We start from the raw sequence: 26,997 nt of genomic DNA, 5'->3' as shown, positions 1-26,997 counted from the left end.
TAACAACTTACATTTTTAATCAGAAATCAGCAGCGACAACTACAGAAGGGTGCGTTAGTGAGGCTCTTGTGCTCAATGACAAGGGAGCATCACCATTTAGGCAAAAGTGTAATGCTGCTCAATCACTATCAAGCTCCAAACACCTCACTGTCTGCAGCTCAGCAGCTGAAAATTCAACAATGATTAGAAGACAGGTGTTCCTTCATGGCCAAGGACATAATTGCGGCTTTGCATGCTGAAAAAACACTTGAAGCATGAATCTTTCTGAAACAGGAAGAATTGTAAGGCAGCCTTCGGGGGAAAGTGAGGAAGAGACTGTCCCCTACACAACATGGGCATTAGCAATGATGCTTTGCTTGGCCGACAATCTTCACCCATTGGGGAACCTATTCCGGGACCACCTCGCCAAGCCACTTCATATAAGGTGGGTTTCCCTGGTCGATTGGCAAGCTGATAACCTCTGCCACGTCATACGGATGAACTGACCTAACAGGATGGAAACAAAGGAGAGAATCATCATTGTCATTGCAAACTATGACCAACTTGCTCTAAGATGGACACCTTATTTTGTTCAAATAATGTTCTTTCTTGTAAGAATTGTGTATAATTTACATTTATGTTTTTCTTGTGAATGCTGCTTATATGATGCTGTATGGGTCTGTGATGCTGCTGCAACTAAGTTTTTCACTGTATCTGTAAGGCTGTAAGACATAGGAGCAGAATTCTGTCCTCTGGCCCATTTCATCTGCTCTGCCACTTCAGCGTAGTGGATTTATTATCTCTCTCATCCGAATCACCTGCCTTCACCACATAGCCTTTGACACACTTGTTAATCATGAACCTATCAGCCTCCAGTTTACATATCCCCAATGACTTGGCCATCACAGCCATCTGTGGCAATGAATTCCACAGATTCACCATCCTCTGGCTAAAAATCTTCCTCATCTCTGTTCTTAAGGGACGTCCTAGTATTCTGAGGCTGCGCCCTCTGGTCCGAGACTCCCCCACTGCAGGATACATCCTCTCCACATCAATTTTGTCCAGGCCTTTCAATATTCAATAGGTTTCAATGAGATTCCCCTCATTGCATGTAATTTTGACAATAGACTTCACTTTACCAAGTACAGACACACACAAACCTCCCTCCATTCCCTGCAAAGGAATCTAAAACGCTTCCTCACTCACCGTACATATGCTGCCAAATCATTGACTTTAGCGGTTCGTGTTTTAATCATCTGTTTAAAAAAACAAAAAAGCTAATTATGCAGAAGAAATACATGCACACTTTATCGAATGTCATTCAGAGTTTTGCTGACTTTGCGTCAAGTAATGAAATGCAGGTAGGGAGAGACCATTGATGCAGCAAACAACTTATTTAGAAAAGAGTCTACTTAGGAGCAGATTTGACAGATCTGAGGTGCCAAGTCAGAAAGCTACAGGTTCAAGTTCCACACTGGAAATTTCAACAGATATTGCTCACGGACCCACCTCCCTGTTTAATTGGGCAGGGTCAACTCAGAACAAAGTTGGAAGGTCTAGTAATACAGCCACTGCAGCTGAATTCCAAAAATCAGGCACTTGCAGGACTTTGGTAGTACCAAGGTAGCATATTTAGTCCAGACAATTAGATGGTATTCTTATCAATATCTCAATGCTCCTTTAATTCTTTGTCTTTTATATCTGTTAGGAACTGGGTCTCTGGTGAGTGGGAAGGGAGTGTGGGAACTGGGACAGGTGAGTGGGAAGGGAGTGTGGGAACTGGGACTCTAGGGAGTGGGAAGGGAATGTAAGAACTTGGATCCTGGTGAGTGGGAAAGGAGTGTGGGAACTGGGACCCTAATGAATGGGGAATTGTTTGAAATGGGTCACTGGGGGGTGGGAATAGTGTGTGGAAACTGGGTCCCTGGTGAGTGGGAAGGGAGTGTGGGAACTGGGTCTCTGGTGAGTGGGAAGGGAGTGTGGGAACTGGGTCTCTGGTGAGTGGGAAGGGAGTGTGGGAACTGGGTCTCTGGTGAGTGGTGAAGGAGTTTGGGATCTGGGGCCCTGGTGTATGGGAAGCAATTGTGTGAACTGTGGCTGAGATGAGTGGGAAGGGAGGGTGGGGACTGGGGCTCTGGTGTGTGGAAAGAGAATGGGAACTGGGCCTGAGGCAAGAGGGAAGGGATTGTGTGAACTATGGCTGAGGTATGTTGGAAGAGAGTGAGTGGACTGGGGACCTGGTGCATGGGGAGGATGGAAACAGGATTTCCAAAACATTGAAAGGCAGATTATTGGAGTTTTACTGCATCTGCATCTCACCAAATTTCAAACTCCCATGCCTCAGAAAATTCTGGATACGAGTTATTTGGTGCTGCTGGATTAGCATATTTTCCAGAATATTGGATCCACACACAAAAAAGGCGAGAGGAACTTAGCAGGTCAGGCAGCATGTAGAAGAATAAACAGATGACATTTTGGACCAAGACTCTTCATCAGGTCTGGAAAGGGAAAGATGCCGAAATAAGTAGCCGGGGGAGGAGGAGGAGGATGACAAACTAGGATTCCCATGATTCCCTTGTCCTTTCGTCCCTCCCCACTTATCTCCCTCATGGCACACTCCTGAAAGCATCAGAAGTGCTATACCTGCCCATTCACCTCGTCCCTCACCTCCATTCCAGACCCTAAACAGCCCTTCCAGTTGAGGCAACACTTCACATACGAATCTGCTGGGGTTGTCTACTGTATCTTGTACTCCCAATGTGACCTTCTCTACCATTGATGGGACCTGTCATAGATAGGGAGAACCACTTTGTCGAGCACCTCCACTCACTCCTTAAAATACTGGATTTCTCAGTGGCCAAGCATTTTAATTCCTAGTCCCATTCCCATCCTGACACGTCAATCCATGGCCTTCCTTTCTGCCACAATGAGGCCACTCTCAAGGTGGAGGAAAAACCCCTCATCTTCTGTCTAGGAAAGAACATCAATGGCTCCAGCTTCAGATAATTTTCCCCCTCCTCCTTCCCTCTACTTCTATTCCCCATTCTGGCCTCTTACCTCTTCTCTTCACCTGCCTATCACATCTTGTTGATTCACCTGATCCTTCAGTTCCTCCCACATGCCACACTGCTCTCCTATCAGATTCTTTCTTCTCTAGCCCTTTAACTTTTTCGCCTGTCAGCTTCAAATTTCTTACTTCTCCACCCCATCCCCCACCCACCTGGCTTCACCTATCACCTTCTAGCTTGTCCTCCTTCCCCTCTGCACACACCGTCTTCTGACATCCTCCCCCTTTCTGACAAGGCCTGATGAAGGGTTTCAGCTCAAAACGCCAACTGTTTGCTCATTTCCATAGATGCTGCCTGACCTGCTGAGTTCCTCCAGCATTTTGTACGTGTGTGTTGCTCTGGATTTCCAGCATCTGCAGAATCTCTTATGTTCCAGAATATTGGATGTTGTTTATTTAACAATACCTTTCAATCACAGTTTTAAATAATACACTTGGACCACACTTTATGCTGAGGATCCGATCCTTGAAGGTGGAGCACTACGTAAATCAGCGCTATGAGGGATCATAATAATACTTAAATGGATGTGTGCCTAATAAAAATAAATCAAACCTGAGATATATGATGTATTACTTTATGTATGCACAGTAATTCATGGAGTAACAAACACGTAAATAGGCCCAATCTACACATCAGTGGGGCAGCAACACATCGCAGAAGCAGAGGAGGGAACCAGGTGGTAGTTACATCTCAGAGGAGGGACTAGGCTATGGGTCCTCCTCTAACTTTGGCTTTTCTTCAAGCAGGCATCAAGATTTAACTGCCTTTTAAGTTTGCTCTCATGAAGCAGTTCTTGGTAGCAGGAGATCATGTTGCGAACACCGCTCTTTGCCTTATTGCTTCACTCCCAGTCAGGGTCATTATCAATGAACTGGTCCATGATTTGTGTGATCATGGTAATAGCAGTGCTGAGGAATTTTGTGGTGAGGGTTTCTTGCTGGTGTTTCCTCTTCTCCATCCATGTCCTCAGATCCACCCAGAGGATGCATTTCTCTTGTCAATTCTCAAAGCTCTTCGTTATTAAGGCTCTCACCATGAGATTGCAGTAACTCTTCCACATCACCATCATTAACATCCTCTAATCCCGCTTCAATAGCCAGTTCAACGATATTTTGGATGACCAGTTCTGCCTAAAATCCTAGGATGTTACTGCATGCTTCTGGCCATAACTTCTTCAACACTCTTTTCATGCAGTTTGACTTACTTCATCCCAGGCTCCTCTGATATTGGCTGTGGATTTCATGTCATTGTAGTTTTTCCAAAATTGCCTGATGGGTTGTCTTGTATCCTCTACAAGTTGCTTGAATATGCAACAAATGTCGTAGGCTTAAAAATCCGATATTACTTCTTGATTCATTGGTTGGAGTAATGAAGTGGTGTTGGATGGAAGGTCAAACCACTTCTACAGGAACACAGGTCCGAAGCATGTCAAGATTCTCAGGGTGGCCTGGGGCATTACCAAGCACCAACAATGCTTTATGTTCAAGGCCATGCTCCTCACAATACCGCGTCACTACTGAACAAAAATGTGAAACAAACCAATTTTGGAAAACATCAATCATCACCCAGGCTTTCGTGTTTGATTTATAAATCACTGGCAGATTTGGCTTTAAAATGCCTTTCATTAGTCGTGGTGTTTCAGAGTGATACAGAATCATAGGCTTTAACTTAAAGTCCCCTTTAACATTGCCTCCTAACAAGAGAGTTAACTGGTCCTTTGCAGCCTTGAATCCACATGCATGTTTCTCTTCTCTGGAGATGAAAGTACAAGAAGGCATTCTTTTCCAAAATAGGCCCATTTCAGCCACAGTGAAGACAAACTCGGAAGAATAATCGCCCTTGTTGATTATGGCCTTCAGTGTTGCAGGAAAATCCTGGGTTGCCTTGCTGTCTGCACTAGCCACTTCACCACAGATAGAAATACTACAGAGGTTACTGTGCTGTTTAAATCTATCCAACCAACCTCTGCTGGCTATGAATGTGACAGAATATGCTTCTTGCTTTTTCCATTATTATCAGCAGAATTAGGGACTTGTTTCATTGTGTTTTGTCATCCACCGATATATTTAGTCTGTTTTCCATTTTATCAAGCAAATAGCTCCTTGAACGAGTCACCTTTGTTGATGATAATTTAAGGACATCACTGCAGAAGCTCTCATCTTGTCTGCAATTTTTATAATTGTTCTGATAGTCAATGTAGCCAGTTTAAAAGACGTGCCAACATCAACCTGATGCTCACCAGCTTCTAAACGCCATATCACTTGCAGTTTCACATCCATGCTAATACTTTCCCTAAACATCTTAGATGTACTACCCTCACTGGAGGTTGTAGGCTGTTTTCGAGACATTATGGGTGAAAAAAAATTGAATAAATTGCCAAGGGAACAAGAATATTTACACATGCAGGGGAGGCACAGTGTGAGCTAATACGTGATTGGCTGCGAGTGGCTCAGAGCATATGGAAAGTGCTCTCATTGGCTGCTTGAATGTTTACTATAATGGCAGCTGCTCGAGAAGTTTTAAGTGTTGTTTAGAATGAATTTTTGTCGTTTAAAAAGATTTCAATAAAGAATTGAATAACCACGTTGCAAAGAATCAGTGCTATGCGCATTATGCAGGGTCCAAGTGTAATGAATTGTCCAGTGAACTAGGTATCTTCAGGGAAGGCAGAATAGTTTGGGTGACCTTGTGAGCCAGATTTCCAAATTAGCCACACTCACGTTGTAGAAATTTTACTCTAAAAATGGGGTAACCTGCTTATAGTGATGACACAAGAGACCATAATTAATGGAATCCAGAGCAAAAATCTGCTGGAGGAAATCAGTGGAGTGGGGGGAGGGGATAGATAGAGCAAACAGAAATTATTCCAATAGTGGGAGGGTCTAGGACCAGAGGACATTGTCTCCAAATAGAAGGATGTTCCTTTAGAACTGAGATGAGAAAGAATTTCTTTGTTCATTGGGCGGCAGATCTGTGGAATCCATTGACTCAGATGGCTGTGGAGGCCAAGTCCCTGGATATATTTAAAGCAGAACTTGTTAGGTACTTAAGTTGTAAGGGCATCACAGGTTATGGGGAAAAGGCAGGAAAATGGGTTTATGACAGAAAATAAGTCAGTCATGACTGAATAGTGGAGCAGACTCTATGGGCCAAATTGTCTAATTCTGCTCCTATGTCTTATGGAATTGCTGAAGTTTCAAGTTCAAATCCTGTATCAGGACTGAGAGCAGAGAGGGAAGATGGCCAGAAGAGAGAGAGGTGGAGTGGTGAGTGGAGGTTTGTGGACCAAGGAGGGGTGAAAGATGATGGATCTCCTTCCTCTACTATTTCCCTTAAATCTTTGCTCTACCATCCTCTCCTACTAGATTCCTTCTTCTTCAGAGCTTTGCCCTTCAGCTATCACTCCCAGCTTCTCACATCGTTCCCTCTCCCCCATCCACGCAATTTCCCCCTCATCTGGTTTCACATATCACCTGCTAGCTTGTAATCCCACGTCATTTAATGCCCACACTATTAATCTGCTTGCTAACTGATCTCTGTCCATCCAACTCACTGTTGAGCCCACCCTCCATTTCCAAACTCCACTGATCCATTCCAGTCCAACACACCCAGCTTTTCCCATTCTCCCTTCCAGCAGCTCAGACTGCAGCATGGTACACAAAGCAGCAGCTCAGAGTAGAATGGATTTTGGTGATCCAGGGCAAATTCCTTTAATGATTTTCCAATTATTATTCCCACGATATCTTAAAACGCACATGTGGCTTCACAAGACACCTGCACGCAGTAATCATATCAGGAACCCTTCTCTACCAGTGGGCGACAACTGTGCGATCTGTTAGAGCAGGGATTCCCAACCCTTTTTATGCCATGGACCCCTACAACTAACTGAGGGGTCCATGAACCCCAGTTTGGGAACCTGAGGGTCGTACCATCTAAGGCAATAAGACCACTCACCTATCTCATAGTATTCCACCAGATCTCATCACTGTATTCCATCCTTCAAAGTCTCCCTTAGAACTAACTCTTCATTTCCCCTTCACCATTTCCCAGATGCAGCTGAGGATGGTTTACTCCAGACATTATACGTAAATATAAACATAAAAAGAAATACACTGAATGCTGTCATCTGAAAACTCACAAGTAAAACTTCACTGTCCTCTTCAATGTTTCCTTTCCATTCGTATCTAGAGGGTAAAAACAAGGAAATTTATAAAATACATCTACACATACACCATCATACATCATTCTGAAACTAAGGGCCCAGATCATGTGTTTGTATTGTCCTTGAGTCCATCGAAACATCCATTTCCTCTCAACTACTTAAGAGAGCCAACCCATGAAGCCTTTCAGGTAAGCAGTGACCCCTGAGGAACCCACTCTAAAGAATACACTGGTCGCCGCAGAGATCACAACTTTCAGGACAGGCATTCAATGGAGACATGTCTATCTGCCTGTGAGATGAAATTCCTAAACTCACCACCCAGATAGACAAGGACTGTAAGAACTTGCCCCTGCATATTATACCACCCTATTGGTCACCCATTCGTCAGTGGTTGGAGCCCACATACCCTGCAGCAGTTTAATAAGGGAGCTCCATAGACAGTTAAGGATGAGCACAAACTGGCCTTGCTAGTAACACATACATACAATGGAACTATCCCACAACAGTAACTCCTGGAGATGTGATCAAAAACTATCTGTAAACTAAAACTGTGATATCTGATTCGCTCAACATTTTTCTTCTTTCAGATCAATAAGTCATATCGTAGGGAAACAAGCCTTTCAGCCCAACTCATCCACACTGGTTGCGTTGCCCAGCAAGTTAGTCCCATGCGTTTGGCCCAGTCCTCCAAACCTCTCCACTCCACGCGCTCATCTTGATGGCTTTTAAATGCAGTAATGCGCCTGCCTCAAGCACAACTTCAGACAGCTCATTCCAAATACACACCACCCTCTGTATGAAGGGGCTACAGTCACAAAAACTCCTTTAGTTGCATTAAAAAAAAAGATTTATCAGGTAAGTCCAAAGAAATTGATGAAAAACTGTATTTATCTACCTGCCTCTTTATCTATATATCTGTCTATCATAATATACATCTGCATTTCTATCAGTCTAACTATGCACAGATCTGTTTGCTATACTGCAAGAAGAAAAGGTTAAGAAGGATATGGGCCAAACGCAGAGGAGGGCTAGCTCTTCATTGGCATGGACCCACTGGGTTGAAGAGCCATTAAGCAGATATCTACCAATCCATCATTAAGGACCCTGGTCATTCAGCTCATACCTTCTTATCGTTTCTACCAACAAGCAGGAGGTACAGGAGCCTGAAGACCCACACTCAATGATTTAGGAAAAGTTTCTTCCCCCTTGTCATTAGATTTAGATTGGTTCATAAACCCACGAGCATTACCTCTTTATTTTCTCTTTGCATTAAATTCAGTTATTTTGTAATTTATCTCTACTCTATACTGCTGCCACAAAGCAACAAATTTTACGTCATATGTCTGATAATACACCTGTGCTGTATGACTTAAGATGGTGTCCTATGTATCTGTTAGCATAATCAGTGCAAAGACTCACGTACACGGATGTTATCTGTGGCACAATGTTCACACAGGCAGCCAGCTTCTTCTCAACAGCACCTCTGGAGGGTTTAAACACAGCAGGAAACTCAATGTCAAAACACACATCACAATGCAGGAACTATTCATTTCACTTGCCTGACGCTCAATTCGAGCTGGGGCCTAGCTGCTATACTTGGCAGGCTATCTGTGATTGAAACAACTGTTCTTGATGTGCACTTGTTCAGGAAAGTAGCACATTCAAGTTCAAGTGAACCACCCACACAAAGTGATGGAGCAACTCAGCAGGCCAGGTAGCATCTATGATAGGAAACGAGCCAAGACCCTTCATCGGGACAGGAAAGAAAGAGATCAGAAGCCAAATTAAAAGGGTTGGGTAGGGGCAAACAGGGGAAAGTAAGTAGATGGGGGTGGGCTGATAGGTGGAAGAAGCAGAGGTGAAGAAGATGGAATATGCTAGGAGACAAAAGATAACCATGGAATAAAGGAAAGGAGACAGGTAATAAGGAAGGGAGAGGTATAAGTGATTAACAGGTGATGGAAAAGGAAAGGGGTAATGGGACCGAAGGATAAGAAAAAGAAATAGGAGTTAACAGAAGGGATTGGTTATTGGAACATAGAGAAATCGATGTTGACATCGTCAGGCCATGCACTACTAAGTAGAAATGTCGGTGCTCTAAATCTGTGTTTAGCATCAGCTTGGCAGTCAAAGAGACCATAGACAGAAGTAGTAGAAGTGTTGATGCTCCAATCTGTGTTGGCCTCCACTTGGCAGTTGAGGAGACCATAGGCAGATATGTCAGTGTGGAAATGGGAAGTGGAATTAAAATGGCTGGCCAGAAGGAGATCTGGTCTGCTAAGGTGGACAGGGAGAGAAGGTGCAGACAAAGTGAGACCCCAATCCACATTGGCCTCAGCGATGCAAAGGAGGCTGCACCAGGAGTACCGGATCCAGTAAGTGAGACCTGTACCTCTCCCTCTGTTACTGTGTAAGCTTCCATTACATCTAAGAAGGAAGGAAGGAATCTATTGCACCTATTGTCTATCTAACCAGAAGGATATCTGCCCACTATAAATAGCCTCTACTGAATGGGTAAGTGATAGAATCTCATGGATTTGATGGGGATGTGGAAGAATAAAGCAGGATCAGAGTAAATGGTTAGCAGAGACAGGGTGGGCCAAAGGGCCCATTTCTGTGTTGTATTATTCTGTGATTCTATGAATGGGTTTCAATGATATGTCATATGAAATGCCTAAGTTATGTAAAGGTAACACTGTTACAGTGTGTGTGGCCACACTGAGGAAGGACTGATGGACCAGCGTGGTGGGGCAACAGATTTCCCAGAACACTGACTGGGTGAGAAAACAAGACAGAAAACTTGCAGCTTCAGGTTCTTAAAGCTGCTTCCCTGATTGAAAAGATCTGGAACAATCCTTGCAGATCTAAGGTGAATTTAGTCATAAAGATTGGCCCTTCGATGCCACAGTCCTTGCCAACCATCAACTACCCACTTACAAAAATCCTGTTGTTTACTCCCCACATTCCCATTAACTCACACCCCTGCTACACCCCAGGGGCAATTTAGAGCAGCCAATTGCTCTGCTGTCCTGCACAAAGCTGGCGTGTGGAAGAAAAACAGAGCACTTAGGGGAAACCCACTCGGTCAATCTCCACACATACACACAGACATTAGAACTTCCGAAAGAACACACACACACAGTGCTAGTGGAACTTAGCAAGGTCAGGCAGCATCAACAGAGAGAAATGAACCCATAATGGTTCAGGAAGAGTCTCAGCCCAAAATGTCGACTGTTTCTTCCCCTCCACTGATGCCGCCTCAGCTGCTTCGTCCAGGATCATGTGTGTTTATTGCTCAAGATTTCTGGCATCTGCAGAACCTCTTGTGTCTCTGTGAAGGTATGGCAGGGTACTCAAATGAGCAGTACTTTTAAAATGGCTGTGTACACTGACGATATACACCAATTTAAGTATAAAGGGGGTTTCTTTTTTTCTTTGTTACTGTTGGGAAAGGGTTTCCTTTTGTTAACTAGCAGGAATGCTAATTTACGGATAACGAGAATGGTATTCCTTTGTAAATCAAATGGGGATTAATGTTCTTTCTTCTGAGTCTGTAAGCTTTTGTTGACGGGCTTTTGGGCAGATCGGCGCGAGGGGGTCGAGAGAGAGGACGCAATGCTCTAAGCTGGGCGAGGATCGGACCCCAAAGGGGGGGCCGAGGCCGGGAGATTCTCCTAGGAGGGGAGGGGGATGAAGCTAGATGTGCTTGGTTGACCACTCGGAGGGTCCTGAGCTGTTTGGAGAGTCGAGGAGTTCGGGGGGTCCTGAGCTGCGAGTCGAGGAGTTCGGAGGGGATCGAATGGTGGCCAGAAGACTTCAGTAATTGAGCTCCAACGGCTGTGCACGAAGTGGTTTGGACTTTGATAAGTTTGGCGCCTTTTCTTTAATTTTCTCTTCATATATACTGTATCGTTATTAATCACTTAGTTATAGTAACCTTTATAAATTGCACTCATTTAATCGCATATGGTGTACTGTCTGGTTTTGTGCGAGGCGGGGACATCACACAGCATCCACACCAGCTGATTACCCAGTTTGGCGGGGCCGAAGGCTGCTCCCCCTAGACAAGAACGAGCTGAGCGAGCCTGAGGCGACCCAGGGGGTTACATAAGTAAGTAGATAGGAGTCTTGTTTTAAGGCTTTATAAACATATCACCAATTACTCCTGGAAGCTTGGTGTAATTTCTGTGCTACACCTGCCACTAATAATTTGAATCCAAAACAAAGATGCCACTAAAATTAAACATGTTTATCTGGTATTTTCCATAATGAACAAAGTTAGAATTTCAACAGTTAGCTAAAGCCCAAGGTACAATATGAAGAACTGCAGAGACAATGAAGAGAATGGGATTGCTTTCCTTTGAGCAGGGAAGATTAGGACAGATTAATAATCAGCAATGAGGATTCCTCTTCAGATTAAGATCCATTTACTTATCACATTTACATCGAAACACACAGTAAAGTGTGTTGGTTGCATTGACAATGAACAGAACCTAGTAGTGTGCCGGGGCAGCCTGCAAGTGTCGACACACTTTCTGGAGTCAACACAGCAAACCCACAAAGATCATCAGAACGTGACAAAACAGAACACATCAAGTACAAAACAACAGCAAATCAGCCCTGACCTTGCCTACAAACACACACGACACCCACCCAGAGTCCTCCAACACCAAGACAGGCTGTCAGTATACCCATGGATTCGCAGACATCGGGCTTCGACTTCCCCAGTGGATTGCAGACTCAGAGTCATGGTCTACAAGTCTTAAAAACAGGTACTACTAATTCTACAGGAAGGATGTTCAATGACAAACACTAATTAACAAATGGAAAAACATAATTCTTTGCACATCCACATTAGTCTGTTAAGGGCAGTTCAACTTTAACTCTCAAGAGGGAATGGGATTAATCTTTGATCTGTAGGACCCTGGGGAAATGGGATTATTTGGTTAGCTTGACTAAAGAGCTGGCACTAGCATGGGTGGTCAGACAGCCTCCTTTCCTAATGAACTGGATCCAGTGTGTTGGAGGCAATGACGTAGCACTGCCTCATCCGCTCACACCCAACGAACAAACACACAGAGAAAGAGCGCCTGAGTCACCTGGCGATGGTTTTGGCCACCTCCAAACTGGGGCAGGTTACGAAGGCAGCAGAGTGTGTGCCGGATACGTAGGAAGCCGCTTCCATGGAAAAGAGTCTTAATCCCACACTTCTCAGGCCAGAAAACATCAACAACGTGAAAAGCAGAGCCTGTGAATAAAGAAGAGATACAGTGTATGAGGAGAGCCAGCAGGCGATTTTCATGAGTAAAACTGTGAGAGAGACTGGTTACAGGGATTTACAAGCTGTTCCTGTGGACTATTTCACACTGGAGACACAGGAGGAGGAGTTGCTGGAACCTGAAGCAAGAAACACAAGAGCACTGTAGATCAATTAGCAACTGTGGAAGGAAAAACCGTCGATGTTCTGCATCCCACCAGGACTGAGGGTGCAGAGAGGAGAAATCCAGGAGGTGAGAGAGAGGAGCAGGACACAGGCCTGGTAGGTGGCAGGTGGAACTGGATCAGGCGAAGGATGGTGGACAGATGGGTGTACTCTGGAACCCTCTGTCCCTTGAGAGAGTGGAATGTCAGATCATTAAAACCTACACTTACTGGGTCTGTATTCCCTGCCCTATTTCCACTCACCGGAACCCCACTTTCAGTGCACCATTTAAATGTCCCTGGCTGCGTGGTATTTTGTTTAAGACTATGTGACATCCAAATAAAAGTCAATTTAAAGTGCATTAGGGTTTTATTTTAAATTATATCCAATTATCCACAAAATCTACCAACCTGTCACTGAAATCCTAAGCCCGTTGGATTATTATTTTATTGCACTTGTAAAACCATGAGTGCAAATTGGCTGCACTTCAAAGGTACTTTATAGATTACAAACACTTTGCATAACACTGTGATCACAAAAGGATATGTATAATTACAAGGTTCTGTTTCTACTGTGTTCCTTTGCAACATCAGGCTCTCCCGGTCAAACTCCCTCCTGTATACTACCCGCCTCTCTTCAAAAACACAGTAAAAGGTCTTCAAAATGTATCCACCCAACCTCGATTCCAAGCTCGCCCCCGTCGGGCGCATACTCATTTCTGCTCGAGACAGGCAGAAAATGCTACGTGATTCAGGGACAATATCTCGTATTCCCTGATGGTCTCGGCCCGAAACGTCGACAGTGCTTCTCCTTACAAATGCTGCCTGGCCTGCTGTGTTCCACTAGCATTTTGTGTGTGTTGTTTGAATTTCCAGCATCTGCAGATTTCCTCATGTTTACTCTCGTATTCCCTTACCACTTGGTACCAGGCTGGTTGGCCCATCAACTCTATACAGATTCTTGGGGTAATCCCTATTCCCCGATCATTTCTCTCTAGCTTATTATCGCTGACATGCCCACTAACATAACCTTCAAAACCTCCTCCTACTCACCTACAGTACTGTTAGGTTTCTATATATATATATGTATGTGTGTGTGTGTGTGTGTGTGTGTGCATGCGTGCGTGCGTGTGTGTATGTATATATGTGTATATATATGTGTATAGAGCTAAGGTACCTAACATCTTTGCACAGTACTGTATTTGTCAACATGGACAACAGAGTGAGTTTGCAAATCTGGTGGGGCAAAGTCTGTTAGCAATTGTGAGGGTGGGGCAGCAGGGGATAGGTATGGAACTGTTGGCAAAGAAGGAGTGCCAGGAGTGGGGGAGTTTGGCGCAGGGACACACATGCCCAGTCCTGACACAGTAGGCAAAGTCATTTGATTTCAAACAATTGGGTTTATTGATCATTACAGAATGCCTCTCTGGTGCTTTCTGCCCCTCCGCTCTCCATTCCCCTTTTCCCAGCCATGATTCCCCTCTCCCTGCCCCCTTCCCACTCTCAGTCCACAATAGAATCCCATATCAGAATAATCCCTCACATATGTCATGAAAATTGCTTTTTTTGTGGTAGCATTACAGTGCAATAGATAAAATTACTACAGTACTGGGAAAAAGTATTAGGCACCGGAGCTAGATGTGACTACTTTATCTCAGCAGAGAGAGAACAGGGATGAATGACATACCAACAAGGTGGTAGGAAGAGCTGGTGGAATGAATACACACTAGAGCTTAGCAACTGGAACAGTAAGGTTAGTCTCTCTAAGCAGAAAAATGCAAAGTTTACAGAATGAGATCATGCAGCTGAGTTGGTCAATTCTGGCACTCTCACCCCAGTAAGACTCCCTCTACTCCAGTTCATCGAACTCCAATCATCCCACCCACAGGTTTATCCAACTTTCAGTTAAAACATCTATCCTATTCACCTCCTTCCACTGCCTCACTTCCATTATTCTGCATTGAGCATCTGCTCCAAAATTCCTCACTGGTCATCGCCTTGCATTGATCTAATGGGACACAGGCCAGTGCCTCTACTGAACATGACGCCAAATTAAACCAAATCTTCTCTGCCTACAATTAACAATCAAGCAGCAGGCCTTCGGGATATGGGTGTGGCCTATTACTCTATTTCCTGCAAATTCAAGTGTTTAAAAGCCCTTAAACTACACTATCATCTCTGCTTACACTACCATCCCTGGCACCCATAACTCTCTATGTGAGAATAACTAGCCCCATACATTTCCTTTGAACTTTTTCTCCCTCACCTTAAATCGGGGGTTCCCAAGTCGGTTAATGGTCGGGGTCCACAGCATAAAAAATGAACATCCCCTAATATTTGACATTTCTACCCTGAGAAAATGTTTCTTTTCATATGAGTTAATTTGACCTCTCCCGGACCTTTTCTCTTTTTATCCTTGTTCTGGTATGGAGTTCCGGAGTTCTTGACACTATCATGTACACATAAACTATTATTATTGCCCATGTTAGTCTAGGTTTATTTTTTTTCCAATATATATTTTTTGTTGTATTTTTTAATTTTTTTTCTTTTCTCTCTTTTAGTGATTATCCTTTTTCATGTATAGGTTTGACTGATTATTGTATGATGTTTTTTTTGCTGATATTTTAATAAGATATTGATATCTTATTACTAATTTAACTTCAAGCCTAGTGTATTTACAACCTATTCAATATTATATTATGTTATTTTTTTTATATATGAAACTCAATAAAAAGATTGAAAAAGAAAGAAAGAAAATGTTTCTGACTGCTTACCCTATCTGTGCCTCTCTTAACATTGTGAGTCTCTACCAGGCAGGTCTCCTCCACTAGTATAAGCAAATAAAGCACCTTCCTTCCATCATTCTCTGTCAGACAGGCTGCCTGCTCCTCTCGAGATCAGAGACATCATTAGATACTGCTTCTTCAATTTAACACAGCACGTAAGGAACAAGAACATGGACTTACAAAGATGGTTGCTTTGCAGGGGCTGTTTGTGAGGGCTAGCATCAGGCTGCTCAGAGCCTGCCTGAGGACTTGCATTCCCCTGTGCGGGACACCATAGAAAAGTTAATGGAAACAGGTTTGTACATTCAAGACTAAATACTACTAAAAGTAACACTCCCTGTCCATGGTGGGAGATATTAATCTGAGCTGTACAGACATACAGTATGGAAGTGGGCTCTTTGGCCTTCTGAGACCATGATCCACTCATTTACACCAATCCTACTTTCCTTAGTCACATTGACTGCTTCCCCACCCACAAGATTCTACTACTCACCAACCATTTCAACCGTCACTTAACCTGCCAATACACACACACACACACACACACACACATACACACATCTTTGGCACGTGTGTGAGTGGGTGCTGAACTCACATCACAGGAGCCGTGGGGCAGCAGCTCTTCTGTCTCACTGGTGAGAGTAGACAAGGACAAAGGGCAAACTGATCTCCCCCACACTTCAATTTTCTTCTCTTCAATTGCAAACATAAGTGTTGAGCAGAGCCAGGCGAATTGGTGGTGGTGGGGGGGGGGGGGGGGGGCGGGGGGCGGAGAAGCTGAATAGTGAACACAGCAAGGAGGGTTTGCAACAATCTCTATGACCGGTTAATCAGTTGGATGTGAGCGAGGGGGCTAATATTTTTGGATGATTGACCAGGAGATCCAAACATCCATCACTGAAATCTTTTACAAGTACCCACAACCTCAGTTTCAAAGTTCAAAGAAAATTTATTATCAAACTACATATATGTCACCTCATACAACCCTGAGATTCATTTTCTCATGGGGATATACAGTATTTTTTTAAATTTTCAGGCAGGTGGAGCTCATCAGCCTGCCTAGGGGAAGGAAAACTGATTTTAAACCTCCGCTGCCTTGCAGCCTTACCCACCCATGGGAAAGGCTTCAGGAGTAAACTCCGAAGAAGAAATCCAGAGCTGGGGTTCCTAAGGCAGTTTGATGTCGTTTACAACTTCACTCTGGCAATCTCTGTGACAACACTGGTGCCAAGCTGTATCAGCGCTTGCCCTTCCCTTGGATACATCAGTGACGTGGAGAGGGGAACCCACTGCATGGGCAACAGCTGGTTCTTCAAATCATACCGCCCAGACTTGTGCCCTGGAGAGGACACAGCCCACCACAGGCGCAAACTCGTGAACCCCTGGGATCGACAGCTGCCTACTACTACTCAGTAAATTCAAGAATACGATCATTGAAAGACCACACCAACAGGACAGACAAGGAACTAATGTGCAATATAAGAACACAGAACCTCAGGCATCGCAGGACAATGGGCTATTTGCTGGTTTGCCATTAACCCCAGTCTGCAGCTCCAGGAAACCAATTGTTCTGAGCTGCATCCTTAAATTCAATCTACAGTCTACATTCCATTCCATTCCGAAAACACACACAAAATGCTGGTGTAATTCGTCAGGTCTCGGCCTGAAATGTCAACAGAACTTCTCCTATAGATGCTGCCTCGCCTGCTGTGTTCCACCAGCATTTTGTGTGTGCTGTTGTTTGAATTTCCAGCATCTGCAGATTTCCTCAGGATTGCTCTTTAAATTCCATTCTGAAGACTGGTTTCAATTGGTTAATATATGGAGTTCAATCCAGATAAGTGTGAAGTGGTTCATTTTGGTAGGTCAAATATGATGGCAGAATATAGTATTAATGGTAAGACTCTAGGCAGTGTGGAGGATCAAAGAGATCCTGGGGTCCGAGTCCAGAGGACGCTCAAAGCAGCTGCGCAGGTTGACTCTGTGGTTAAGAAGGCATACGGTGTATTGGCCTTCATCAATCATGGAATTGAACTGAGGAGCCGAGGTAATGTTGCAGCTATATAGGACCCTGCTCAGACCCCACTTGGAGTACTGTGCTCGTTTCTGGTTGCCTCACTACAGGAAGAATGTGGAAGCCATAGAAAGGGTGCAGAGGAGATTTACAAGGATGTTGCCTGGATTGGGGAGCATGCCTTATGAGAATAGGTTGAGTGAACTCGGCCTTTTCTCTTTGGAGTGACGGAGGGTGAGAAGTGACCTAATACAGGTGTATAAGATGATGAGAAGGATTGATCGTGTGGATAGTCAGAGCCTTTTCCCAGGGCTGAAATGGTACAGAGGAGATGTCAGGGGTAAGTATTTTACACAGAGAGTGGAGAGCGCACGAAATAGGCTGCCAGCAGATACGATTGGGTCTTTTAAGAAATTTTTAGATAGGTACATGGAGCTTAGTAAAATAGAGGGCTATAGGTAAGCCTAGTATTTTCTAAGGTAGGGGCATGTTCCGCACAACTTTGTGGGCCAAAGGGCCTGTATTGTGCTGTAGGTTTTCTGTGTTTCTATGTTTATGCCATATTCTATATCTTCAGAATATGCCCTAATACATGCTTTCAGGCTTTTTTTAATCTCCTGCCCGATGTGAGTGGAGAGTCCAGAGTAGGTGGGGTCTTTGATTATGTTGGCTGCTTTACTAAGGCAACAAGAAGTGCAGACAGAGTCCGTGGAGGGGAAGCTGGTTCCTGTGATATTCTGAGTTGGGTACACAATTTCTCTGCAGCTTCTGGTTGTAGTGGGCAGATCGCAATACTGTACTTGGTGTGTGATTTCTGATCCTATGTGCCTGTGACACTGCTGCAAATCAACTTTTCACTGCACACACTTGCACGTGTGCCAATAAACTGGGCTTTGACCAGCACTGCCAGGAATTCACACTACTGCTCCTCACTTCCCTAGCTCTCAGGCAAGGTTGGCTCTGGCCTGCTCTTGATTTCACTTTTTTATTGGTAAACTCCTGAAAAGTAACTGTTGACACAAAACAAGGAGGTTTAGTCAGACTGTGTGGGGGCCCCCATGCTATTTTCAGCTGGGTAAAAGGCACCCTCCCTAGTTAGATCTGCCCCTCTGATTACAATCTTCTCTGGCTTAATTACAGTATCATCTCCTTCATTCGATATGACAGACGTTTGTTGGTCAATTGCTCCTTCAGGTACATTGGTTCAGCTGTGCAGCATCCGATGTAATGCATTTGATAAATTCAGACAACTTTCTTTCTATGTCTGTACCACAACCGGCTAGTTCCTCCAAGAGCTTATCTTACTGCAGTACTTCCTCCGTGTGTCCTGTCTCCACAGAAACTGATGCACTGGAATTTCCAACAAACCCATTTTGCTTTCATGAACTTTTAGTTGTACTTTACAGCTTGCATGTGCTATGTCCTCCTTTTCCCTCTCTCCGAGTATTGACTTAACAACCAACAAACCTCACTAGATCAGATATTCTCTTCATCCCCATCCTCTGTGCGATTTAAAACTTCCTCTCAACTCTGAGCCAGATCTTCAATCAGTTCTGCTGCTCCCTCCCAGAGTGTTTACAGCATTTAGATTGAAAAATCTCCTATTCCTCTCCGCAGATGCCAAATGATCCATTACAGTGTTTTTATTCCAGATTTCCAGCTAGGAGATCACGGCGGACACAGAGGAAGAAAACTTTAACAGTACTTTGGATTGTATTTTCTCTGTCTCAAAATCTTTCGCTAGTGCCAATGTTTGACATGTAAGTTATGTAAAGTTTACGTAACCTGTCTGTCCTCGTCTTGTAATATACTGCGCTGCGGCATATATGTATGAAACGCGATCACAACCTTAAACATGAACGCCAGTATCAGACCCAAGGAAGCACATGCAAGCACGTCCTCTATTTCCGGTTGTCGCTCTCTACCTCTCGGGGTGTAAACCGTGCCAACCCGCCCAGGGCCTGTTACACTCACGCCCGCCCTGGTTTGTACGAGCACCTGCCTCCCCTTGCAGGTCTGATCTGCCCACCTCTCTCCCCAGCAGCAATGTGGACACCTGCCCTCCCTCCGGTTCCAGGGCGGAGTCCCTCCCCGGGGCCACCCTCCCTCCCTCCCGTTCCCCGGTTCCAGGGCGGTCCCTCCCCGGGGCCACCCTCCCTCCCGCCCGCTCCCCGGGTCCAGCCTCCCTCCCTCCCTCCGGCCCGTTCCCCGGGGCCAGCCTCCCTCCCTCCCTCCCGCCCGTTCCTCGGTTCCAGGCCGGTCCCGCCCCGGGTCCAGCCTCCCTCCCTCCCTCCGGCCCGTTCCCCGGGGCCAGCCTCCCTCCCTCCCTCCGGCCCGTTCCCCGGGGCCAGCCTCCCTCCCTCCCTCCCGCCCGTTCCTCGGTTCCAGGCCGGTCCCGCCCCGGGTCCAGCCTCCCTCCCTCCCTCCGGCCCGTTCCCCGGGGCCAGCCTCCCTCCCTCCCTCCCGCCCGTTCCTCGGTTCCAGGCCGGTCCCGCCCCGGGTCCAGCCTCCCTCCCTCTCTCCCGCCCGTTCCCCGGGTCCAGCCTCCCTCCCCGGGGCCACCCTCCCTCCCGCCCGCCCGCTCCTCGGTTCCAGTGCGGTCCCTCCCCGGGGCCACCCACCCTCCCTCCCGCCCGTTCCCCGGGTCCAGCCTCCCTCCCGCCCGCTCCTCGGTTCCAGTGCGGTCCCTCCCCGGGGCCACCCTCCCTCCGGCCCGTTCCCCGGTTCCCCGGTTCCCGGAAGGATTCCTCCCGCAGCCCCAGCCAGGACCTCACTCACCTTGCGCCGCCTTCGCAGTTCTTACGTGATTGCGTCACCACGCAGAGCGCACGTACGGGGCAGGACTGACTGTAATATCATTTCCAGTTTACAGGAAAACGAAATTCTTGTTACTCGGAATCCGATACAGCATAAAAGAACACAATAAAAAAACACATTAAATATAAATACTAAGATAGCTTGATAGACTGTATGCCCATAAAGTTACACTATTCTCTCAGGAAGTGATAAAGTGGTGGTCTGGGCTGGAAGTTGTCAGTTGTGGAGGTGTTGATCAGCCTCATTGGGGAAAGTAACAGTTTTTCAGTCTAGTAGTCCTGTTGTGGATGGTACACGCCCATCTCTTCCCGGATGGGAGTGGTCCTTCATGACGTTCTTTTTGTGTGCCAAACTCTGCCAGAGCCTCAGTGACCACTTTTACACTCAACTGGGCACGGACAGAAAGCATGTCCGGGAGTGGCCTGACTGGATTCGAACTCGGGAACCTTCACTCCGGAGTCCGGCACTGATGTCACTGTGCCACCAGCCGGGCTTTTTGAAGTCACTGCCCCTTTTCCAACACATTTCTGTATATATGATGGCAGATAGGCTAATGCCAAAGACACATTTGGCAGTTCTGACTACCCGTTGCACTGCAGTGCAGTTTCCATATAAAGCAGTTAAGCAGCGTGTTCTGATGCTCTGCACTGTGCTTCTGTAGAATGGCATGAACGTAGATGTGCATCATCCTGCTCTCAAAAGCATCGTCAGAAAGTTGAGGTATTGGTAAGCTCTGAGACCCTGAGAGGCTGTGTGTGAAGTGCACCCTCATGAGATTAAAACTATTTGCAGCTTCTGCTGCTGTGCCACTGATGGTGTGTGTTCTCCTGACGTGGATAACCATCTCCTTTGCAAAATACACTGAATGTTGGGGGAACAGCAGGCCAGGCAGCACCTATGGAAACAAGTAAACAGTCGACATTTCAGGCCGAGGCCTTTCATCAGGACTGGACTGAAAAGAAGTCTCTCCTTCTCCACTTCATTTCCAGAGGGGAAGGGGAGAGGGGGATGCAGGGAAGGTAGATGGAGAGGGGGAGTTAAGCAGGAGGGAAGTGGAGGGGGGATACAGAGAGAAAGCAGGGGGAGACAAGAGGACATGGAGAGGGGAATTGGGAGGGTGACACAGGTTTGGTGCACAATGGGATGAAGGGACATGGGGAGCAGTGGGGGAGAGGGGGAGCAGTGGGGGAAGAGGGGGACACAGTGAGAGGAGTGGGAAATGAGGATGCAGGGAAGAGAAAGTGGAGAATGGAATGCAAGCAGAGGGGAGAAGGAAACAGGGGGAGACTAGGGTTGGGAGACGGGACATAGGGAGGGGAGAAAAGGAGGGAGCGAAGGGGAACGGGATGTGTGGTGGTGCAAGAAAAATAGGAGAGTGCAGAGAGGAGAGGATGGAGTCAGGGGAATAGGGGAGGGGGAGATGGGACATGGGGAGGGGAAGGCAAGGTGGTCACAGAGAGTGGGAGAAAGGGGGAAATATTGAGGAGAGGCGGGGATGACAGAGGGGTAGGGGAAGGAGAGGGGTTTGGGGAGGTGGAGGGGAAGGGAAGAGGGTCATGAAGAGCAGAAGGGGAGTGGGAGACGTGGGGAGGGGAGGGGCAGGGGGATGTGGTAAGGGAAGGGAAAGAGATAGACACATGGAGATGAGAGGAAGAGGGGTACGCAGGGAAGGGAGGGCAAGAGAGAGGACAATGGGAGGGAAGGGGGAGGGGTGGGTAGAGCAGGAAAGGAAAGTGAAGTGTGGAACACTGTGATAAACTATGTATACCCAACTGGACACGCCCCTCTGCTGACTGCTCCTGTGGCTCCTCCCACAGACCCCTGTATAAAGGCGATTGGAGGCACTGCTCCTCCCTCAGTCTCCGAGATGCTGTGCTCCATTTGCTGCTAATAAAAGCCTTTCGTTCACCTCCCATCTCCGAGAGTTATTATGATGCATCAAACACAAAGAGGGGAGGGGGATGCAGAGAGGGGAGGAAGGAGAGGGGATGGCAGAGGGGGACATGGAGCGGGGAGGAAGGCAGGGTTAGCAGAGAGGGTACACAGGGAGTGGTGGGGGAAGAAGGGAAGAGGGAGACGGTGGAGAATGCCAGGAAGGGAGGGAGGAAAGAGGAACAAGGGGACCGATGTTCGGAGAGGGCAGTTGAGGAGGGGTGAAGGGAACACAGGGTGGGGAGAGGTCTGGGTGATTTGCAGAGGGGAAGGGTAGATGGTGAGATGGGAAAAGGAAGGGGAGGGGTGACAGGAGGAGAGAGGGGTACACATGGAGGGAAGGATATGGGGAGAAGGGAAGACGGAGGCAGAATATTAGGGAAGGACAGTGGGAAAATGAACAGGGAAGGCAAGGGGAAGAGGGGGACATGGGGTGGGCAGGGAGAGAGGTGCGATTCAGGGAGAGGAGGCACAGGGAAGGGAGAGGGTGACACCAGAAGGGGAGGGGAGAGGGGGTACACAGAGAGTGGAGGAGCAGAGGGGGATACATGGAGGGGAGGAGAGGAGGGCCATGGAGTGGGGATGAGAGGGACAAGAAAGGCGAGAGGGGGACAGGGCGAGAGATAGGAGGGGGGTTACAGGTAGGGGAGTGAGAGAGGAGGATGGGCGGAGATTCAGACACAGGTAGGGGGAGTGGGGGATATGGGGAGGGAAGAGTGATAGAGCACCCAGAAGAGAGGGGGAGGGGGACACAGGGAGGGGAGTTGATATGGGGAGAGGAAGAAGGAGAACGGGGTAGGGAGGAGAGAGAAGGGGATACTGGAAGGGGATGGGGAGACATAGGGAGGAGGAATGAATGGGGAGGGGAGAGGGACAGCGGTGACACTGGGAGGGGATGGGGAGTCAGGGGACACAGTGGGGAAGGGGAGGGAGACACAGAGATGGGCAAAGGGAGGAAAGAGGGGACATGGGGGGAGGTGGAGAAGGGTGACATGGGGAGGGGAGGGGGAAATGGGGATGCAGGGAGTGGAGGGGAGAGGTTCGACACAGGGAGGAGGAAAGAAGAGACATGGGGATGGGAAGGGAGAGGGGTGACGGTGGGGAAGGGAGAGGTGAACAGGGAGGAGAGGGGAGAGGCGGGACACGGGGAAGGGTGGGGAGGTGGGGAGAAGATGGACAACGATAGGAGGGGGAGTGAAGGAACACAGGGAGGAGAATGAGAGATGGGGGAAATGAGACATGGGAGAGGGGTGACACGGGGAAAGGAGAGAGTGGTCTTTGGGATGGGAGGGGACAAAGCATGACACAGGGAGTGGAAGTGGAGAGGGGGACACGGAGTGAGTGTGAGAGGGGGCAGGGATGGGTACGTGGAGGAGGAACTCAGTGGGTTGCAAAGCGTTTATTGTTTGGAGAGGAATAAACAGTTAACACTTTGGGCCGATGATGATTCTGGATCAGAAACATCAGCTGCTTATTCGTGGGTAGATGCTGCGCAACCTGCTGTGTTCCATCAGCATTTTGTGTTTGACATTGTTTGAAGTCATGATTGGCACTGAGCTTCAGAGAGAATGAAAGTTCATGTTCCAGAAGAGGAGCTATGGGATCATTGGGAGAAGACGGGATCACTGTTCCCTGGACTCGATGAGGGGTTCAGGAACTGAAGTTACATCTGGAGACGATAAGGCACGGCCAAGGCTCCTGAATGTGACATCTCGCTGACACATGTCCTGCCAGTTCAGTTAAATCACCACTGCAATGATAGTTGTCAGAGGATTCTGCCGCTCTTAATGATGATCATAGACAGTTTCTATTTTTCACTTTTGTGTGACAGGCTGCAGAGCTTTTCATTGACGGCCATTGTTACTGTTACAGGGCTCAACTGACATTAACAGCTGCCCTAAACAGGCTTCCCACAGGCTGGGCAAATGTGCTCAATTCAAGGCCCTGGGATATGAATTGGTACCCTGACTATGGATGATATAATTGCCTTCCAAATAGAACCTCCCGCAGATGCAGTATTCACTAATTTGACTAGCTTCACTCAGCTCTGGATATATTTGCCTGACAATTTACATCTTGGGTGCGTTCAAATGAAACGGCGTCACATTGTGGTGACAGGTGTGAGCCTCTGAGAAAGTGCTTTGTATCTGTCTTGTCGCTGTCCAGGGAGCATGTGATGGGACAATGTGGAGGGAGCTTTACTCTCTCTGACCCAGTATGGCAGCAATCGTAATCAAAGACCTCGGACATTCTCAGAATCAGAAACAGATTTATTATCACTGACATCTACTGTGAAAGGTGCTGTTTTGCAGCAGCAGTACAGTGCAATGCATAAAATACACTTAAATTACAAAAACTAATTTTAAAATATATATTAAAATAACAAATTAAGCATGTGGTGCAATACGGCAGCAAAAGTAGTGAGGTAGTATTCATGGGTTCATTGTTTGTTCAGATATCTGATGGCAGAGGAGAAGAACATAAGGACATAAGAAATAGCAGCCGGAATAGGCCATCCGGCCCATCGAGCCTATTCCATCATTCAATAAGATCATGGTTGATCCGGCCATGGACTCAGCTCCATGCACCTGCTTTTCTCCCATAACCTTTAATTCTCCCACCACTCTTTTGGAAAAATTCTTCCTCCTCATCTCTGTCCTAAATCTACTCCCCCCAATCTTGAGGCTGTGTCCCCTAGTTCTAGTCTCACCTATCAATGGAAACAACTTTCCTGCCTCTATCTTCTCTATACCTTTCATAATTTTATGTTTCCATAACATCTCCTTTCATTCTTTGAATTCCAGCATGTGCAGTCACAGGCGATTCAATCTCTCCTTATCATCTGTTCTCCTCATCTCTGGAATCAGTCTGGTGAACCTCCTCTGCACTGCCTCCAAAGCCAGTATATCCCTCCTCAAGTAAGGAAACCAGAACTGCACACAGTACTCGAGGTGCGGCCTGAGCTGTACCCAGCACAGTTGCAGCATAACCTCCCTGCTCTTAAATTCAATCCCTCCAGCAATGAAGGCCAACATCCTGTTTGCCTTCTTGATAACCTGCTGCACCTGCAAACCAACCTTTGTGATTCGTGCACAAGCACTCGCAAGTCCCTCTGCACAGCAGCAGGCTGCATTTTTTACTATTTAAATAATAATCTGCTTTTCCATTTTTCCTTCCAAGGTGGATGGCCTTGCATTTACCAACATTGCATTCCATGGGTCAGACCCTTGCCGACTCACTTAACCTATCAATATTTCTCTGCAGACTCTCTGTACGTTCTGCACAATCTGCTTTTCCACTCAATTTAGTATCATCAGCAAACTTAGATACACTACACCCGGTAAAATGTTTCTAAAATGTTGACTGTGTGTCTTCATGCTCCTGTACCTCCTTCTCCAATGGTAGCAGTCCCCTCTGTGCACGGACATACCCTGGGAAAATTGCCAGGCAGTCAGCCTGGGCAAAGCCCCTCACAGCTTACCTCCAGGACCCACAGAGGGCTAACTGCACCAGCACTAAGGGCAAGTATACTTCCTTCTTACCCGCTTGCTGACCCTACCTTGAGTCTGTGTATGGGTCAAGGTAGAGAGAGCTTTGCTCACTATAAAATATATATAATTTATGTGTCTGATAGTTAAGGGTTATGCAGAAAATGTAGGGAGATGGAGCTGAGTCCATGGGCAGAACAGCCATGATCATATTCAATGGTGGTGCAGCCCCAATGGGTGACTCCTGCTCTATGTTTTATGTTCTTAAATAGTTCTCAATTTAAAATATTATCATCTATGTTCTGTCCTGCAGTGACCTCTAACCCCAGGAGGCCAGTAGAAAGCCAGTGGACAACATGTACTCCCCTTCCAGAGGTACCTGAGTGTGAATCTTCCCTTGGAAGTGAAACTAGCAACTGGGACAGATTCTCGGGAAACGTCACTTGCTGAGAGAATGTATCATATACGGTAACTGCAGAGTCGAAACGAGCAATCATCTCACCCGACCTAATCTGGCTGCATGTCTTTCTTGCTGGCTTTGTGATTACAGCAACCAACCACTAAGTGTCCACTGTGACCCAGCGCTATCACCACCAATTTTATCATTTTCACTAAGTGCCATGTTGTATGACGTGGGCGATTATGGTCTGCTTGACCCTGATTTTACTTGGCAAATTTTTATACAGAAGTGGTTTGCCATTGCCTTCTTCTGAGCAGAGTCTTTATGAGACAGGTGACCCCAGCTGCTATCAGTATTCTTCAGAATTGTCTGCATGGCATCAGTGGTCACATAACCAGGACTTGCGATATGCACCAGCTGCTGATACGACCATTGACCACTACTCCCCATGGCTTCACTTGAGCCTGGTGGGGTGGGGTAAACAGGTGCTACACCTTGCCCAAGGATGACCTGCAGACTAGAGAGAGTGCCTTATATCTCCTTTGGTAGAGACGCATCTCCACCCTGCCACCCGGAATATAAACAAAACTAAAACTTCACACCATCTTAAAAGTTTCTTCCCCCAGTCACTTCATCTGATCAACCATTCTAGTTATCCCACCCGCAATCCCCAAACCCTGCCCCCAATACACTCTATCTATTACCTCTGTCACTGCTCTGCAGTGTAAACTCTCCAGATCACTTTTTACATTGTAATACTTGCTGGTATTTATGCACTATGCACATTTTATTCCATAACCACATTTCTAACATGAGTTTTAAGTAATTCCTTATTCTGTACAGTTGTTGCATGTTGTCTCCAAATATATGTGAACGTATATGGTGAATTAAGTTGATCCTCGATCCCTGACCCGTGGTTGGAATATTGAG

General features: G+C 46.6%; 1 protein-coding gene across 3 annotated transcripts; it reads right to left on the bottom strand.

Moving 5' to 3' along the window:
• LOC132394495 (protein CutA homolog) lies at positions 1-26,708 on the bottom strand. 3 transcript variants are annotated; one of them, XM_059970731.1, is made up of 7 exons: positions 20,209-26,708; positions 15,597-15,675; positions 12,309-12,457; positions 8,633-8,692; positions 7,186-7,231; positions 1,186-1,235; positions 1-486 (listed from the first exon to the last, which is right to left on the bottom strand). In XM_059970731.1, the coding sequence occupies exons 2-7, from the start codon at positions 15,669-15,671 to the stop codon at positions 387-389; spliced, it is 480 nt and encodes a 159-aa protein (XP_059826714.1). In that variant the 5' UTR covers positions 15,672-15,675; positions 20,209-26,708; the 3' UTR covers positions 1-386. The 3 variants fall into 3 exon arrangements, with proteins under 3 accessions (XP_059826714.1, XP_059826713.1, XP_059826715.1); XM_059970730.1 differs by lacking the exon at positions 20,209-26,708 and adding an exon at positions 18,898-19,164; XM_059970732.1 differs by lacking the exons at positions 15,597-15,675; positions 20,209-26,708 and adding an exon at positions 19,216-19,504.
• Positions 26,709-26,997: the final 289 nt, after the last annotated feature.

Source organism: Hypanus sabinus, chromosome 5 (assembly GCF_030144855.1).
Source record: "Hypanus sabinus isolate sHypSab1 chromosome 5, sHypSab1.hap1, whole genome shotgun sequence".
Lineage (NCBI taxonomy): Eukaryota > Metazoa > Chordata > Chondrichthyes > Myliobatiformes > Dasyatidae > Hypanus > Hypanus sabinus.
The sequence above is the reverse complement of the archived record's forward strand: the minus strand, read 5'-3'. Positions and strand labels throughout refer to the sequence as shown.

Bases quoted from the DNA above. Each gene is read 5' to 3' on its own strand.
- LOC132394495 (XM_059970730.1), bottom strand. From the start codon at position 18,929: ATGGGGATGAAGAGAATATCTGATCTAGTGAG. The intron at 15,676-18,897 runs GTTTGTTGGTTG...TGTCCCGCACAG, and splicing joins AGAATATCTGATCTAGTGAG to GGGAATGCAAGTCCTCAGGC. The intron at 8,693-12,308 runs GTGACTCAGGCG...TAAACCCTCCAG, and splicing joins GTGGCCAAAACCATCGCCAG to AGGTGCTGTTGAGAAGAAGC.